This window comes from Pseudorca crassidens, chromosome 2, assembly GCF_039906515.1.
Source record: "Pseudorca crassidens isolate mPseCra1 chromosome 2, mPseCra1.hap1, whole genome shotgun sequence".
NCBI classification, from domain to species: Eukaryota; Metazoa; Chordata; class Mammalia; order Artiodactyla; family Delphinidae; genus Pseudorca; species Pseudorca crassidens.
Window position 1 is genome coordinate 16932277 of NC_090297.1, and position 17132 is coordinate 16949408.

Consider the following 17132-nt stretch of genomic DNA (forward strand, 5'->3'; position numbering starts at 1 on the left):
AAGCCAGAGATCTTTTTTGACAGGCACTGGAGACCTGGGACTGTAGGCATCCAGATTGAGTCTCCTATCTTTGACATACCTACAAGGAGACTCTGTGTCTTTCTCCAAAGGCCTTAATCTCAGAGTCCTGGTTCAAGTCATGCCATTAACTCAATTTTCTTTCTGCTAAAGCTTTCATCCCCACTGAGATAGCCTCTGACTTCCTTTAACTGTTTGGTTACTTTTAACCTGTTGATTGTGTTATTTTATTTTGAATTCTTTAATTTATTCTTTTTTAAAACCTTTTTAAAATTGAAGTATAATTAATTTACAATGTTGTGTTAATATCAGGTGTACTGCAAAGTGATTCAGTTTTTTTTTTATATATATATATATATATATATGTTTTTCTTTTTCAGATTCTTTTCCATTATAGGTTATTACAAGATATTGAATATAGTCGTTTTGAATTCTTTTTATACTATTCCTGTCTTTGGCTGAAACTCTTGTAGATATATTAAAATAATATCGCTTAAGACCAGAGATAGGACTCTCCCTCTGTTTCATAGCTTTATTTCTGCCCCTGTGGTCACAACACCAAATTCTGTTTTGTTTTTTTTTAATATTTTTAAATTTATTTGGCTGCGCTGGGTCTTAGTTGTGACTCGCGGGGTCTTTTTAGTTGAGGCATGCGAACTCTTAGTTGCAGCACGTGGGATCTAGTTCCCTGACCAGGGATCAAACCTGGGCCCCCTGCATTGGGAGCACAGAGTCTTAGCCTCTGGACCACCAGGGAAGTCCCCCAAATTCTTGTTTAATGAGTTTCCACAGTTATTTATTTATTTTTTTCATATGTTTTACTATTGTGTATATAGTTCTATACTTAAATTTTTTCACAATATGTTTATCATAGGCTCTTTTTCATATTGAATAATTCCAATTCCACCACCAATTCCTTTCTATGTCAAAATTAAAAATATTATTCTTTATTATAGAGATTACAGGTTTTGCTTATTACAGGAAAATCAAAATATAGATAAGCTAAAGGAGAAAATGAAAAAGCATCTATATCCAGAGACAATCACATCTTAGTGTATGTCCTAAACAGAGCTCTTCCTATACATTCATTGTATTTATACATAGGAAAAAAAAGGATATTCTTCTCTCTGTACCTGACTTTATCTCGTAAAAGAAAAGCATGGTGATACCTCTCAGTGTTGTACTTGTGTGTCATAGTCTTCATGGTTCCACAGTAGTCCGTTGTGTGGCAGTTCACACCACAATTTGTTTAACTTCTTTTGTTAATATAGGGGTCTGTTTGCAGTTTTCTTTCATATTATGATCTTTACTACAGAAACATTTTAGTATTTGGACACACATTCTTTTTTGTCACTTTTTGTGTTGATTTAACTTCAGGCTTACAGAAAAGTTGCTAATACAAAGAACTCCTTACCAGATTCACCAATTCTTAACCTTTGTGACATTCTCCAGCTCTATATGCATATTGCTTTTATTTCTACGCCATTTGAGAGTTAGGTTGCATACATCATGGCCTTTTGTTCCTTAATGCTTCACTGTATATTTCTTAAGAGCAAGGATATTCTCTTATAGTGCACTTACCAAATTTAGGAAATTTGACATTATATATAACATTTTAAACTTTAACCTGTAGTCAACTCTCTAATTTTGTCAATTGTCCTAATATTGTCCCTTAGAGCAATTTTTCTTGTATAGGTTCTGACCTAGGATCGCACATTGCATGTAGTTGTCGCTCTCTTTGGTTAGTATCCTTTAGTATGGAACCTCAGCCTTTTATGGTATTGGCATTTTTTTAAGCAAACAGGCCACTTATTTTACAGAATGTTTCTCAGTTTGAGGTTGTCCATTTCCTCATGAGTAGATTCAGGATATTGCATATTTGGTTAGAATACCAGATCAGTAATGTTACGTCCATCTCAGGGTATCACCTTTTGGTAAAAGTAATTCTGATCACTTGATTAAGGTGTTGTCCAGTTTTCCTACTATATGTTTAGAATTTTTCCTTTTATAATTAATAATTAATTGTGAGGAGATACATTAAAATGGTGTAAATATTCTGTTGTCATTAAATAGCACCCCCTCTAGATTTAATAACCATTGACAATTCTTGCCTGAATCAATTTTTCCTACAGTTGTTGCAAAATGGGAATCTAGGTGCTAGATACGCTCATTGCTACAGAGGTCTGGACAGAGATAAGACAGCAAACAGCTGTAACATGCTAGCGACTTGTTCTGCACCACAGTGACTTGTCCTGAATATCATTCATTCAACTAGGGAAGAAAATATTAACACGTTTATTCTGGATAATGAGTTTTTGTTGATACCTCCAATTTAGTCCAACTCAGGCAGTCTTCTTTACCTTCATCAATTCCATATTTTCATCTCCATTTCTTCTATAGTTAGAAGCTAGGTTCCCCAAAAGATGTACCTGTTTTCAGTCCTGCAATACACACAAAATAGTTTCAGAATTGCTATACCATACCACTGTGAAAAACAAATATGTAAGAAGAGTTCAAGATTTGTTTGCAGTAATTTTTTTCTTTGGTCTAATAGCATACACAGTTCCTTGTTCAAAAATTACTTGGATTTGTTATCCCCACCCCCCCCAAAGTGTGGCTATATTATTTGTAATACAGTTGGGTTCATTTATGTTTACATTAAATTTGTTTTTCCCCATTCTCATTTATTTATATATAGTCTTAATTGTTTTCTTAGGTTCAATTTTCAAAAGCTAGCTTCATTTTTAAATTTTAATCATTGTAATCACAGTCAATCATTCCGGGCTTACCATGGTAATAAACAAGAGAAAGGTTGGACTTTGATGCTAGATAGAGCAGTTAGCTAGATAGTTGACAAGTTGCTTAACTGTGTGGGGCTTAATTACCTTGATATGTAAAATGTTTAAAATATTTTCCTTTTAGAGGTGTTGTGAAGATTCAGTGATAGTTTAGTAAAGTGTATACATATGTAAAAACTCAGGAGCTGTGTATTTATGATTCACACACTTTACTATTAAAAAAACCCAGCACAGGGACTGGAATGTGTTTGGTGTACAGCTAATATTATTCTCTTCCTTAGCAGAAGAATATTCAGAACAAGTCATAGTGGTGCACTTTGACCTGGTTTAGCTGATTCTGTTTTTTGTTTGTTGTGTTTTTTAAAAATAAACTCCTTTCATTGAGGTGTTTTCTAGTATCTGGCAACCTTCTGCAGTTACTGATCAATTACATTATCAGGAATGACAACGCTCTCCATAGAGATATTTATAGCTGCTTTGGTCTCTAGTTTAGTGCTACTGTAGAACCTTCCAAAGGCGTTACGACTAAGATTTGAATCTTCAGTAAATTCTGCATTAACATGCAATAGTATAGATTTTTACAGATGTTATACATAACATGGTAGGAATCTCAGGTTCCAAAGTGTCCTCATTTATTTTTGGATTTTTTTTCTTTTTCTTTTATGATATAAAAGGTACGGAATTATTTAGGAGTAAGCTCCATAGCACAGAGGAAGCAGGGATCACTAAGGGCCATTAAATTTTGAGTACTTGGTTGTAGAAAAAATGTTTAGGTTTTAATTTGTAGCGGTACATTTTGTGAAATCTTTAATTTGTCTTCTTGGGTTTACAATGTCCTACTGGAATTCTCTGAAAGTGTTGTTTTTTAGCAGTATTCTTATTTTTCATACCATGAGATCACTTCAGATTTTTCATATGGACCAGAGCCCTCAGTTCAAACTGACTTAGTTCCTCTTGAATTCAAATTCTGAATATGGAGGAAGGAAAAAAACCAGCAACTCATGAGATGTATCCTTGCTTTTTGTCAAGTATTAGAAGTTAAGTGATGAGCTGGTGTACTGTTAGAGTAGATATAATTTAAGACTTGTAGTCAAAACCTGTCTTACGCAGTAGAGTGAAAATTTCTTGATCATGTTGTGTACCTTAAAGTATGTTAAATGATAGTGCTGCCTCATACTTAGAGGATAGATTTTAGCTGGATAAATTATGCTTGGATATTGAAGAATCTTGCTCATCTAAGGGATCGTACTCATTCTGTTTCCTTAAATGTAGCAATTGTAGCAAATGTAGATGTAAGGTAGCCTACTTTTTGTTTATCGAACAATTTTAATTTTTTTCTCCTTGGGAAAGGAAAAGATTTATAGCTTTGAGGGCTTGTTCATTGCAAGTAAATGGACAGACCAGTACAGCTTTGGATCTAGTGTTAAGAAAGAATGGCTGGGGCTTCCCTGGTGGCGCAGTGGTTGAGAGTCCGCCTGCCGATGCAGGGGACCACGGGTTCGTGCCCCGGTCCGGGAAGATCCAACATGCCGCGGAGCGGCTGGGCCCTTGAGCCATGGCCGCTGAGCCTGCGCGTCCGGAGCCTGTGCTCTGAAATGGGAGAGGCCACAGCAGTGAAAGGCCCGCGTACTGCAGAAAAAAAAAAAAAAAAAAAAGAATGACTGTATTTGTTTTCTGTCACCAGTCCATCTGAATAGAAGGTTGGTTGCATGTAAAACATTGGGCATTTATTTAGATGCCCCTAGTGGTGCTCAGGAATACAGACTTGGATCTGTTTTTGTTGCAGGGGCTGAATGACTAAAAATGAAGCCTTTTCTAGTATGCCAGACTTAATTTTTGTGAAATATATTCCATTTGAATAGGGTCTAGGGCTAAGAAAAGGTATGTGAATGTCTGTACTTTTTACACAGCTTGGTTAACTGTTTTGTTGTCTTATTTTCTACATTTACTTTTTGTTTTATTGTTTTATTGGAGCTTTGGTTGTGATGCCTCAAAGCTCCAGCTAGCGTTAGAGCTCAGGCAGTTTGAGACAATTGTTAGAGTTTGGCTGATTTTGTTTTCCCCATTCTTTCTTTTCCACATCCCTTCTATGTCTACAGTTGTACATTATATTAATAATTTAAGAAGTGAGAATTACACATCTTAGTGCATACCTTTGAATTCCTTTGATTCTAACCCTAGCATATTGCTATAGTAAGTATTCAGTAAATGCTAGAGGTACTGATGGTGGTTTTATTGTTTTGTAATATCTGCTGTTTGGACTTCTCCTTCAACCTTTATTCACTTTCCATAGAGTATTATCCTGACAGTACCTTTATTGTCTACTTATGTTGTATTATTTAAGTGGCAATAAGAATGACATCGTTAATTATCATGTTTTGATAGCTACCCTAAATTCTTGTATTCTCTCTCAATGCTGGCAAAAACAAAACAAAACAAAAAAAATCACTGGCATACAAAATATTTAACTTTCCTTTTTTCCCCTTAAAGTTTTTTTTTTATTGTGGTAAAATAATATAACATAAAATTTACCATTTTAACCATTTTTAGCATACGGTTCAGTGTCATTAATTACTTACCTATTCTTTTATTTGTTTGTTTTTTGGTTTTTTTTTGTTTTTGGGCTGTGTGACATGTGGGATCCTAGTTCCCTTACCAGGGATTGAACCTGTGCCCTCTGCAGTGAAAGTGCAGAGTCCCAACCACTGGACCACCAGGGAATTCCCTTTTTGTTTTTTTTCTGTTTGTTTGTTTGTTTTTTAGGGCTATTCTTTTAATACATAGGATTGTTGTAGCTCACTTTTGAAATTGGACTGTTAAATCCTTCCTCTGTGACTCTTCCCTTCCCTTCACAGTTCTGGAAATGTGTATGGATATTTTAAAACACTTTTTATCTGGCAATAATTTCAAACCTACAGAACGGTTGCAAAAATAGTATCAGGAGCCCACATACATCCTTTAACCAAATTTACCAGTTGTTAATGTTTTACCCTATTTGCTGTATTTTTCTCTTTCAACATATTTATACATAATTTTTTCCCCCTGAACTATTTGAGAGTAAGTTGCCATTTAGCCTTGAATAAGTATGTATTTCCTAAGAGCAGAGACATTTTTGTATAATGGTAATCAACTTAAGGTAATTTAGCATTGATACCATACTCTAATCTAACATCTATATTCCAGTTTTATCAGTTGATCCACGTCCAGTTTTTTCTGCTTTTAGCATAGGACCATGTATTGCATTTAATTGTCATGTCTCTTTAGTTTCTTATAATTTGGATCAGTTCTTCAGCTCTCCTGCCCCCCCCCTTTTTTTTTTGGTCTTTCATGATGTTTTTATTGAATACAGGCCCAGGAATCCTCTCTCCCTCTTCCCCTTACAAAAATGTTCTTCATTTTGGGTTTGGTCTGTTTCCTCATGATTAGATACAAGTTATGCTATTTTGGTTGGAATACTACCTTAGTGATGTCTTTCTCAGGATATAAATGTAGAGGCATATGATACTCATCTGCCACTCATTGGTGATGGCAATCTAGATCACTCAGTCAAGGTGATGTTGTTTCTTCACAATGTAGTTATGTTCTTCCCCTTGTGGTTTATTAATAATCTTTAAGACCATACAAATATTCTCCTTTTCACCAGAGTTTCCTCCATATTGATTTAGCATCCATTGATTCTTGTTGAATTTTTTTCTGTGTGTTTTCAGTTTCAGGTAGTGGTCTTACATGTACACATTAACTAAACATGTGAATCTGCTTTGGTAGTCATGGGCAGTGGATTTTGTCAGCTGGGTTTCATTGAGATTTTTCTTCCCTTAGATAGTTTCACTGTGATTGTTTCTTAATCAGATCGGAGTAGATTTGATTTTTAACTATTTCTGTAGCAACAGTTTATTTTTGTTACATTATTGTTTGGTTGCTAGTAGACACAAAGATTGAAAACTACAAATCAGTAACAAAGCAAATAATTAATACATAACAAATTCATTGCTGTTCTAAGGACCTGAAATTTTTTTTTGGTTTTTGGTTTTGCTTTTCTTTACTGATGTGTAGTTGACTTACAATATTATATTAGTTTCAGCTGTATAACAGTTACTTGATATTTTTATATATTACACATCATACAAAGTTATTATAATATTATTGACTGTATTCCCTGTGCTGTACATTACATCCCTGTGACTTATTTATTTTATAACTGATAGTTTGTACCTTTTAACTAGAATTAGCTGAGTGAGAATATTGCTCAAATATTCTATTACAAAGCCATATATTTTGTTAAATAAGTTGCCTTCTTATTAATGATAAGTGTGCTGTTAGCTGCATGCTTAGTCTGTTGACTGATTTGTGATTTTAATGCTATGAGGGCACCAAGATTCAGTTGCTGATTTCTCCAGTTTTTTTTCCCCTTAGGGCAAGAGGATTATGACAGATTACGACCGCTGAGTTATCCACAAACAGATGTATTTCTAGTCTGTTTTTCAGTGGTCTCTCCATCCTCATTCGAAAATGTGAAAGAAAAGGTGAGTTAGTCAGATATTCTTGTCCTGAAAAAAAGGTTGTCGTAGAACTTCTGTTGATTGTAAATAGCTTTGGAGGCTTGTGGATTAATGCAGGTGTATTTTTTAAAATATCTTTTCTCTAGTGGGTGCCTGAGATAACTCACCACTGTCCAAAGACTCCTTTCTTGCTTGTTGGGACCCAGATTGATCTCAGAGATGACCCCTCTACTATTGAGAAACTTGCCAAGAATAAACAGAAGCCTATCACCCCAGAGACTGCTGAAAAACTGGCCCGTGACCTGAAGGCTGTCAAGTATGTGGAGTGTTCTGCACTTACACAGGTGAGGACTGTGGAACCCCACGTTTATTTACAGTGGAGTGGTTTCGAGCAGCAGTAGGATTCAGGGCTTATTTCTGACAGCGGTCTGCAGTGCTCAAGAAAGCTGCCCAGGAAGACTGTGACCAGCTTCACAGTATATATTCTTTTGTTAGAGGTCTCTGTTTTTATGGAGAAAATTATTAGTTTCTAAATAAAGCTCTTGTGTTGGTGAGTTCCCACGTTTTACTGAATCATTTGTAGTGGTCAGGGATTGTGTTAAAAACAAAAATTAACGGAAAGGTCCAGATTAGCACACACTTACAAGAGTCTGTGAATGATTCCCCTCCCTCCCCCCCCAACTTAAAATCTCATCTAAATAAATCTGATTTTTTATCAGTACTGACAATTGATGGTATACTGTTTCTGGGGTAATTCAACTGGGATAGGGAATTGGTTGTAATCATTGAGACTTTCATGTCAGAGAAAGCTACCTAGGCCATTTCTCAAGCATGCCTTTATATAGTGTCACTATTCTTATGTTTTTGGAGGCATTCCTTCTTTATGCAGTCCTCTTTTCTTTCTGAACGATTTAATTGGAACTCTTCTCATAGTTTGATGGGAAACTTCAGATTCTGAGGACAGGGAGCAGTGTTAGGGTATTAGAGTGAGAGTTATAAGTGACCTGTGTGATTTCATTTTCTCTACCTTCATGGTATCACCAACCAGTTCTCCCCTCTGAGTACTGTTCTGGGGACCAAAGGAAAATATTATGTAAATAATTAGCACAGAACTCTTTTATTCTACTTTGACATTTGAACAATGAGCAAACACGCCTAAATAAAATAAGGCAAGACTGAAGGGTGGAGATTTCTTATAATTACATGAAATTCACATATTTCTCATGCTACTTTTTCAGGTAATTTTTCTTTTTTATGAAGTTTGAAAAAAAACATGTACTAAGTATATAGTATGTAGCATGTAGACATAATTTAATAATCTCCAGTTTAGCCCTGGGTTGGATGTGCAAAGATAAAATTTTTTTTCTTAGCTGGATATTTCACAGGATGACTTCAAGGGCTAATTTCTTCTCCCAAACCCAGTTTTCCTTGGCAGTTTAGTCCTGTTGTATTGCTATTGCAGATATGTAAAAGTTGAGAAGATTTTACATCTTCTCACATGTAGCACTAACTGAGATTTTTTTAAATGCCTGATGCTTTTGTGTTTTGATACCATCCCCAGAAAAGTGTGTGTGTGTGTGTGTGTGTGTGTATTGAAGAAGGATGTGTGTGGAACATTTGAGTCAGATAACTGTTACATATCCCCATTCTCTAAATACAGGTTGCTTTGGGGGGAAATGGAGGCAAGTAGGCCATGTGGATCCAATTTTAGGTCACTAGTGAAGCTTATTTTAGAGAGTTGGATGCTTCCATGTAAAGTTTTTTACAGTATTGAACAGGTTTATATAGTAAGTCACTTTCCAGAGAACAGAAATTTGAAAAGGTCTTAGCAACTACATTTTTCTTACCAGATTTTGAAGTTTGGAGAAATCAAAAGAGAAGATAGAAAATGGGGTCCCTGGGTACTGTTTGGGAGCTATAATTTTTTAGGATTCCAGATTCTGTTTGTTGGTTCCTTTAAAACTGAGCTTTTAATATAATCAGATAGTGTGATTAAAGCAGGGGTTAGTTTTGTCTTGTAGGGGATTAATTGATCTTTGTCAATAAGCAAGAAAGTATTTGCTTCTTATTAAGGGATGCCCTGGTTTCTGATTGTCGTCCTCCTCTTTTTTCCCTTATAAAATTTATTTTTCTTTCTATCTTCCCTCCTTCCTTTTATGTTTGACAACCAGAGTTTGCTCCTAGATGTGTAGAAAGAATTTCAGAGGAACTTTAACTTTCATCATTTCTACTTTGTAAAAGACACAGAAGGAAGGAAACTTTTTAACCTCTTTGCCTCTTTCCAAGTGCTTACTGTTATTTCTCATTTATTTTGTCCCTAGTGGAATGTGTGAGTGCCAGTTCTCGAGGCTTCTGTGGTGGGGGGAGGGCAAGGTGGGGGCGGCTGGGGTAATCTGGGCCTGGCGCTCCTTTTCGGAGCCGTGCTCTGGGGCTTTGGGGAATGGTTTTACTTGGGATCCAACTGACCTAAAGAACATGTGGAACTTCTTTGGGAGGTATACCTGTGGCTTCAGATTTAGGTGAGTTTAGGTGAGTCTGTAGACCTGGTACCAGTACTACTGAGTCGCACTGTCACGCTGGAGTTCTGGCTGAGGTGTAAGTGTATTTCTGCATCTTAATCCCTGTAGATCTGAGAATATTCTTTGTTTTTCACTCCATGCTTTATGCTCTGATAACCATGCGGACATCTAAAAGCATTGGACTGCTTGCTAAAATTCATTCTAGGACCCTGTTCTTTGTTTTCCTATTGGGTGGTGGTTACTTGCTCTAATAACATTACTGAATAACTGAGGTGTATGCTGTTTCTAGAGTCTGTTGTTTAAACTTCTCCCAGTTGGTACTGCTGAACAATTAACACTTTTTCTAAGTGTCTGAACCTTTTGTTCTGGGAAACTGGTTTACTCTGAAATCCTGATTAATCCCATCCAGATATGTCATTGGATCTAGAAACATGTAGCATGCCTGTTAGCCTGCTATTTGTGTCCTTCAGTTATTCAGGGGATGAATTCACAGAAGCCTGAAGTTGTAGTAGGTGTAGTTCCAAAATGTGTGTGCCATTCTTGCCATTAGAAGTGCTAGGGAATTCTGCAAGGCCTAATTATTCACTGCATGTATCTGGTGCTTACATATCCATTCCTCTCCTCTGGCATTATTTTCATTAAAATGTTGTAATTTAGATTTCAAAGTGTGATTGTTATAGAAGTCAACATATGGCATTTTCACAAAAATTGCTTTCTTGCTCAGTTAACCTTTTTTGAGGTAAGAAATTTGTTCTGTTATTTACTGTCTTGCTAATGGGCTTAAGATCTAGCTTTCTGGCAGTTATTTTTCTTAAGGCACATTGCTTCTGTGAATTCAGCCCAGTTAATCCAGACTGCTGTTGTATCTGCTGGTCTTTCTAATCCTCTAACCTGGCTGCTATTCTCTCTCCTCCCCTCTGTCTTGTAGAGAGGTCTGAAGAATGTGTTTGATGAGGCTATCCTAGCTGCCCTCGAGCCTCCGGAAACTCAACCCAAAAGGAAGTGCTGTATATTCTAAACTGTTTTCTCCTTCCCCTCTTTGCTGCTGCTTCCTGTCCCACTACTGTAGAAAGATCGTTTAAAAACAAAGGAATAAAACCATCCTGTTTGAAAGCCTCTGCGTCTTTTTACTCACCACCTTAGAGCAACCTCTGTATTAGTTTTTGATCAAGAATGCAATATCTTATAGAATATTTTTTGTGATCAGTAGTCAAGTTGGACTTGTTTAACTTTCTGCTGCTTGAGTTGCCTGATGCTCAGAGCTGTTTGGTTTGGATTACTATTGCGAAAGGGAACTTGGTCTGGCATTAAGAATGTCCTCTTGGAGAAAATAAGAAGAGTTTAACACTTCTAGATCTTAGTTCTAGATGGAGAAAATAACAAACATCATTTTACTCTTACGATCAATTGTTAATTGTAATTGCATGACAAAATTTATGGAAAAAGGGTGACCTGCTAGTACAGTGTAATGGGGAAGGGAGGATTCTTTTCTGGTTTTCCTTTGTGTAGTGAAACTTTTTGTTGCTATTGCTTTGGCTGTCTGTGCTGTAGTGGAGTATTTGTCAGTCTGGGTGGGAAAGATAATTGATGTACCTGCTACTGCTTTATGAGATCATTTGTTACATTATCTTTTAAGAGTAGCATCCATTTTAACAGTTGACTTAAGGTTTGTTAATGTTGAGATGTAAAGCTGCCATCTTTATATTTTCCTGCTTCTGATTTTATTGTTGTGAGGGAAACACAATTATGGTTACCTTCAAATTTTGAAATTAAAAATATACAATTGTTTGTATAAATGCCTGATGAAACTTTATTCCTGTTGCACTGACTGGCTTTAGTTTTACATATGTATCAGGTACCCACATTTTTGCTTCCTTGAATCCCCTTGGCTCTAATTGGTGGGATAAAGGGAGTTTAGAGTGACTATTTTTGATGCAGCTACTGTAATCGCTCTCTCCATCTTTGCCTGCGCCTTCCATATGATAAGGATGCCACTGCCCGGTGCCCAGCCTCTCAGTCCTGTTCCATATCCAGCTGTTTCATTCGAATGCAGAGCTGCTTACTTGTTTTTATGTAAAATGTTCCAGCAGCATACTACAAAACTCATATTGAATGAGCAAATGACATGTGCTTGTTTGCTTCTTGTGACATACATTGGTCTGCAGAAAGCTTTCTCAAAGGACCACTGTCTCACTCATGAATATCTGCTCCTCTCCTCCTGAATTGCTGGATCCTTCCAGTGCCCTGCCTGGACAAAACTTGGTGAAGTGAGATGATTGTGTTGAGATTCAGGGTTGTTTTTAATGTTTCGTTATTTGCCAACTCCTGGGGGTTTGAATGTTTTAAATTTGATCCTCAACTGTATTATACTGAATATCAGACTGCCCATTTTTTTTCTTTCTACCCCTTTTCAGAAAGGCCTAAAGAATGTATTTGATGAAGCAATATTGGCTGCCCTGGAGCCTCCAGAACCGAAGAAGAGCCGCAGGTGTGTGCTGCTATGAACGTCTCTCCAGAGCCCTTTCTGCACAGCTGGTGTCGGCATCATACTAAAAGCAATGTTTAAATCAAACTAAAGATTAAAAATTAAAATTCGTTTTTGCAATAATGACAAATGCCCTGCACCTACCCACATGCACTCGTGTGAGACAAGGCCCATAGGTATGGCCCCCTTCCCCCTCTCAGTACTAGTTAATTTTGAGTAATTGTGTATTGTCAGAAAAGTGATCAGTACTAGTTTTTGTTTTGTTGTTTCAAAAAAATTATTATTATTTTTTTTTGTTTAAAAGCAAGGCATGCTTGTGATGACTCTGTAACAGACTAATTTGGTTGTTGAAGCTGTTTCCGGGTTCCACTCTGGCGAGTAATCTGGGATATCTAGTTTTCTTTTTTCTTTTCTTTTTTTTGGGGGGTGGGGGAGTGTGTGTGGGATTTGTTTTTATTTAGTCATGTTTTTTAAATTCATTAACCATTGGACAGCCCTTAAGGGGAGGAGGATAGATTGATTCCACATTCCACTTCCTAGATCTAGTTTAGAAAACGTGTTCCCCACCTGGTGCTCTTAGGAAGGAGTATAGTAAACGCCTCATTTAATAATATACTCCTTTTTGAAAGTTGCCTTTTCTCTCCACCCTTGAGTAGGTCCAGTATTTGATGAAACTCATGAAAGTGGGTGGAACCTGTCTTGCCCCTCCTCTTTTCTAGGATGCACTATATATGTGACTGTGACTCTCAAGGAAATTTGTTTGCCATTTGCTGATTTTTTTTGAAGTTAATTTCTAACTTCTTTCACTGATAAATGAAGAAAAGTATTGCACCTTTTGAAATACACCAAATGGATTGAGTACGTAATTAAAAAACATTTTTTTCCCTGTCAGTCATTGTCTTAATATGCTTAGCATAGATGTGCAGCTTAATAGTGTATGATACAGTGTTCCTAGAACACAGCTGAAGACCTGGTATATAGAGGAAATCCGAGGGGTGGTGCTAGAAGACAGATGTCTATGGGATGATTCACATCCTCTTTCAAGTTATGAGGATGGAGACCTGCTTCATTAAGAAGCTGGGGGTGGGGTGGGGTAGGGTGGGGGTGGGGAGAACATTTAACAACATGGGGACCAGTCAGGGAAATCCCCTTATTTCTGTTTTGCATATGAGGAACGCTAGAGCAGCCAGGTGAGGCTCTCTAGTTTAATAAAAATCCTGGGGAGAGTCTTATGAAGACTCTTCATAAGTGTTAATAGGGATTTTATCAGCTTATTTTGGTTGCAGTTTCCAAGTCTTAAAAATGTTAGGTAATCTTCCCCACCTTCCCCAAATCCTACTTCTTGTAGATTTCATTAGTGTTGAACCAATGCTTTCTCATGTCTGAATTCTTTGTATATGCATTCTTTTCAGATGTATTAAACAAACAAACAAAAAAACCCATTACAAGTCAGCCTGGGGGTTGTTATTTTCCCTCCGCCTCTTAATTTTTAGATATTTAGGAATGGGAACTTGACTCTTATTGATATCAATTTCTAACAGATTTCAAGATAAAGATTTAGAGCACAAAGGTTTAATGTACTTTGTTTTGTGGAATTCAGTTTGAGATTTTTTTTCCCCTCACATTCAGGTTTGTGCCTTCTCCCCTAAGTTTGGCAGGTAGCCTACAGACTCCTCTTTAATACCAAGTGGGTTCATAACAGTTCTTAGTGAAGAAATGTTCTGGAAGCTCACTGCTCATGTTTTTGGAAGGAAATGGCAGCCTACTTCCAAATCCATCCATCAGTTGGAAAGCAGCCATTTTTCTCCAAGTTTTCTGTATCAGTGGTTTTCAAACTTTGCTGCTTTAGTAGAGTGGAGCTTGAGCAGTGGGTTATTTAAAAGCTTTCCAGGTATTTACATTATGCAGCCAAGTTTGAGAACTACTGCTCCTAGGTTGTTAACCTCAAACTGCTTCTAAAAGATTCCAGATTCTGTGCTTTGAATCTGAATATGGGACACATTTTCTGTAGGTGACAAGAATGATTCATTTCCCTTAAGGACATTATACTGATCTGTATGAGAGTCTTAGAAACTAAGGACTGTTAATCCAGTTAATAAGGTTGATACAATGTATAGCCTCATTTTGATAGTTTTCTATATGGAGTCATGTTTGACTTGATTCCATACTGTGCTAGAACTAAGCTGGGCTGATCGGGAATGGGTTAGGAAGAGGCAAATCTAAGCTTTGCTGTTTTAACGAATGTATCTTATTCCTTGTTGACCATACCAGGGAGAGACACCTGGATCATGTTATGAGACTGAGGGGAGCAGAAACTGTGTATGTGTATCCCTAGTTCTTAGTACAGTGGCATATAGGTCCATCCTGATTATTGCTGTAGCCCTGGCCTAGAGCAGTGTTTGACACATAAGAAATGACTCTAAAAATAGTCATTGGATGGGTACATGTTTTCAAGAATGAATAAATGAAATAAAGCAGGTTACATGGTTGTGTTGATGAATTATCCACACGTCAGAAGAGCAGTGGTGACAAGAGGATTGATTGAAGCTAACATTGTTTTCTAATTAAATATTTTCAATTTGATTTACACATCAGATGAACATGGGTGGCAAATGGATGAAGCTAACGTTGTTTTCTGTTTAAATATTGTTTTCTATTTGACTTAACAGACTTGTCTGTTATCTTTGGCTTAGTGAGGGATACTGCCCAGGGAGTGTGATCTAGGGATTGGAAAAGCGCTATTTTGAAACAGGCCTTAGCAGATTTAGCTTATGGCAAAATTTACAGTATCTAGGCTAATACAACGCCAGTACATCACTGTTTTTCTAAAATACCCATGTTTTACTGAAGGTCTTAGAAATAGGCATCCTTTGAGCTGGATTTTTTTTTTTTTCCTTCTTTTTGGCTGTGCCATGTGGATTGTGGGATCTTAGTTCCCCGACCAGGGATCAAACCCAGGCCCCTAACAGTGAAAGAGCTGGGTTCTAACCGCTGGACTGCCAGGGAATTCCCTTTCAGTTGGATTTTATGCCAGTAGAGGGAATATATTCTAAGGGGAAGAAAGGATTGATTGTGGAATCTAAGAAATGATTGCAATATTCCTTTATTCTGAGGTGTATTTTTCCTTTCTTGGGGGGCTCATTTTCATAGTATGATCAGAATACCTCTTAAAATTTGTGTATACATTTAATGTAGTGGTGCTTTTTTTTTTTGGTTCCGAAAAACTGTTGTTAAATCATTGGTGTCTTATTGGTATCTTCATAATACCTTCATAGAATGGATAAAATAATACTTTTTCTTCATTATTAGGTTTGGACTATTTTCTTTTTTTCCTTCTCCCATTTTGATGTTGTTAGTGGTTATTGGGGTGCTGAGTGCTAAGAAACTGGTATACGAGGACCCTGCTTCTTGAGGTTTGGAACTTAGCCTCCGCTGGGTACAGCTAACATACACTACAAATTTGGTATATAACAGTCTGGGGAAGGGACGGTATTTCACCAAGAAGTAGCAACTCCATTATCTTTCAGAAAGGGCTGAGCTCTTCATGGTTAGTGTATCTGAATAATATGTGAGGGGAGTATCTTTAAATCACATTCCTAATTTAGCTCTCATTGTTTTCTGTAAGACTTACCCAGGTTCCCCGAACTTCAGAGCATGGTGATTTAACTACATAGCTCAACAGAAGACCTCATCTTAATATTTTCTTTCCAGGGCTGTTACAATACTTTATGTATTACTTTGAGTTTTTTCTGAAGAGCCCCTCCTCTTTTTAAAAAACATTTTATTAGCTATTGCTACAGTAATGTTGCATTACAAACCACCCTAACACTCAAGCGGCTTACTCCAACAAGCATTTATTTTTCTTGCTGAGGGGTCAGTTGGGCTTTGCCTCCAGGCTTCAGATTAGGCTCAGGTTGGCTTCATGTTTCTCATTCTGGAGCCTGGCTCCAGAGAGCAGTGCCTTCCTGAGAGGACTTCATGTGGTGAGCCAAAGGGGGTACAAGGTCAAGCACATTTGAAATTTCTCACGTTCCATTGCCCAGAGGATTCCACATAGCCAAGCCCAAAGTCTGCCACTCATGTATTCATTCCCTCATATTTAGTAAATTCAAAAATAGGTTTGAGCTCATTTTAAAAAAGGAAAATAGGGCTTCCCTGGTGGCGCAGTGGTTGAGAGTCCGCCTGCCGATGCAGGGGACGCGGGTTCGTGCCCCGGTCCGGGAAGATCCCACATGCTGTGGAGCGGCTGGGCCCGTGAGCCGTGGCCGCTGAGCCTGCGAGTCCGGAGCCTGTGCTCCGCAACGGGAGAGGCCACAACAGTGAGAGGCCCGCGTACCGCCAAAAAAAAAAAAAAAAGGAAAATAATGGAGATAGGGTCTGGGCATCACAATTTTTTTCAAATTTTTTTTTGTAGGAGCATCACTTCTTTTTTTGTGTGTGTGTGTGTGTGTGTGTGTGTATGTGTTACCCGGGCCTCTCACTGTTGTGGCCTCTCCCATTGCGGTGCACAGGCTCAGCGGCCATGGCCTACGGGCCCAGCCGCTCTGCGGCATGTGGGATCTTCCCAGACCGGGGCACGAACCCGCGTCCCCTGCATCGGCAGGCGGACTCCCAACCACTGCACCACCAGGGAAGCCCAGAGCATCACTTCTTTAAAGCTCATCAGATATTTTAATATACCCCCAGGTTTGAAAACTGTGGCACTACATGATCTCTTAAGGTTTCATTTATGTCTGACATGAATTTTAGAGTAATTTTGGGCTACAAATCTTTACAGCATTTTTCCTTTGAGGAGGAGGTTTTCCAAACCAGC

The 17132-nt window shown here is 37.6% G+C and overlaps 1 protein-coding gene across 3 annotated transcripts in view; it reads left to right on the plus strand.

The window, feature by feature from the left end:
- CDC42 (cell division cycle 42) overlaps nt 1–13761 on the plus strand; it is a 41467-nt gene extending 27706 nt beyond the window's left edge. For 2 of the 3 annotated variants that reach the window (XM_067723271.1, XM_067723291.1), the window contains exons 4-6: nt 7230–7339; nt 7462–7659; nt 12249–13761. In XM_067723271.1, the coding sequence (XP_067579372.1) occupies nt 7230–7339; nt 7462–7659; nt 12249–12338 (398 nt within the window). In that variant the 3' untranslated portion in view covers nt 12339–13761. Of the gene's footprint in view, nt 1–7229; nt 7340–7461; nt 7660–10762; nt 10948–12248 lie in introns of those variants that run through there. The other variant, XM_067723282.1, reaches the window with a different exon arrangement.
- The last annotated feature ends 3371 nt before the right edge of the window (nt 13762–17132 follow it).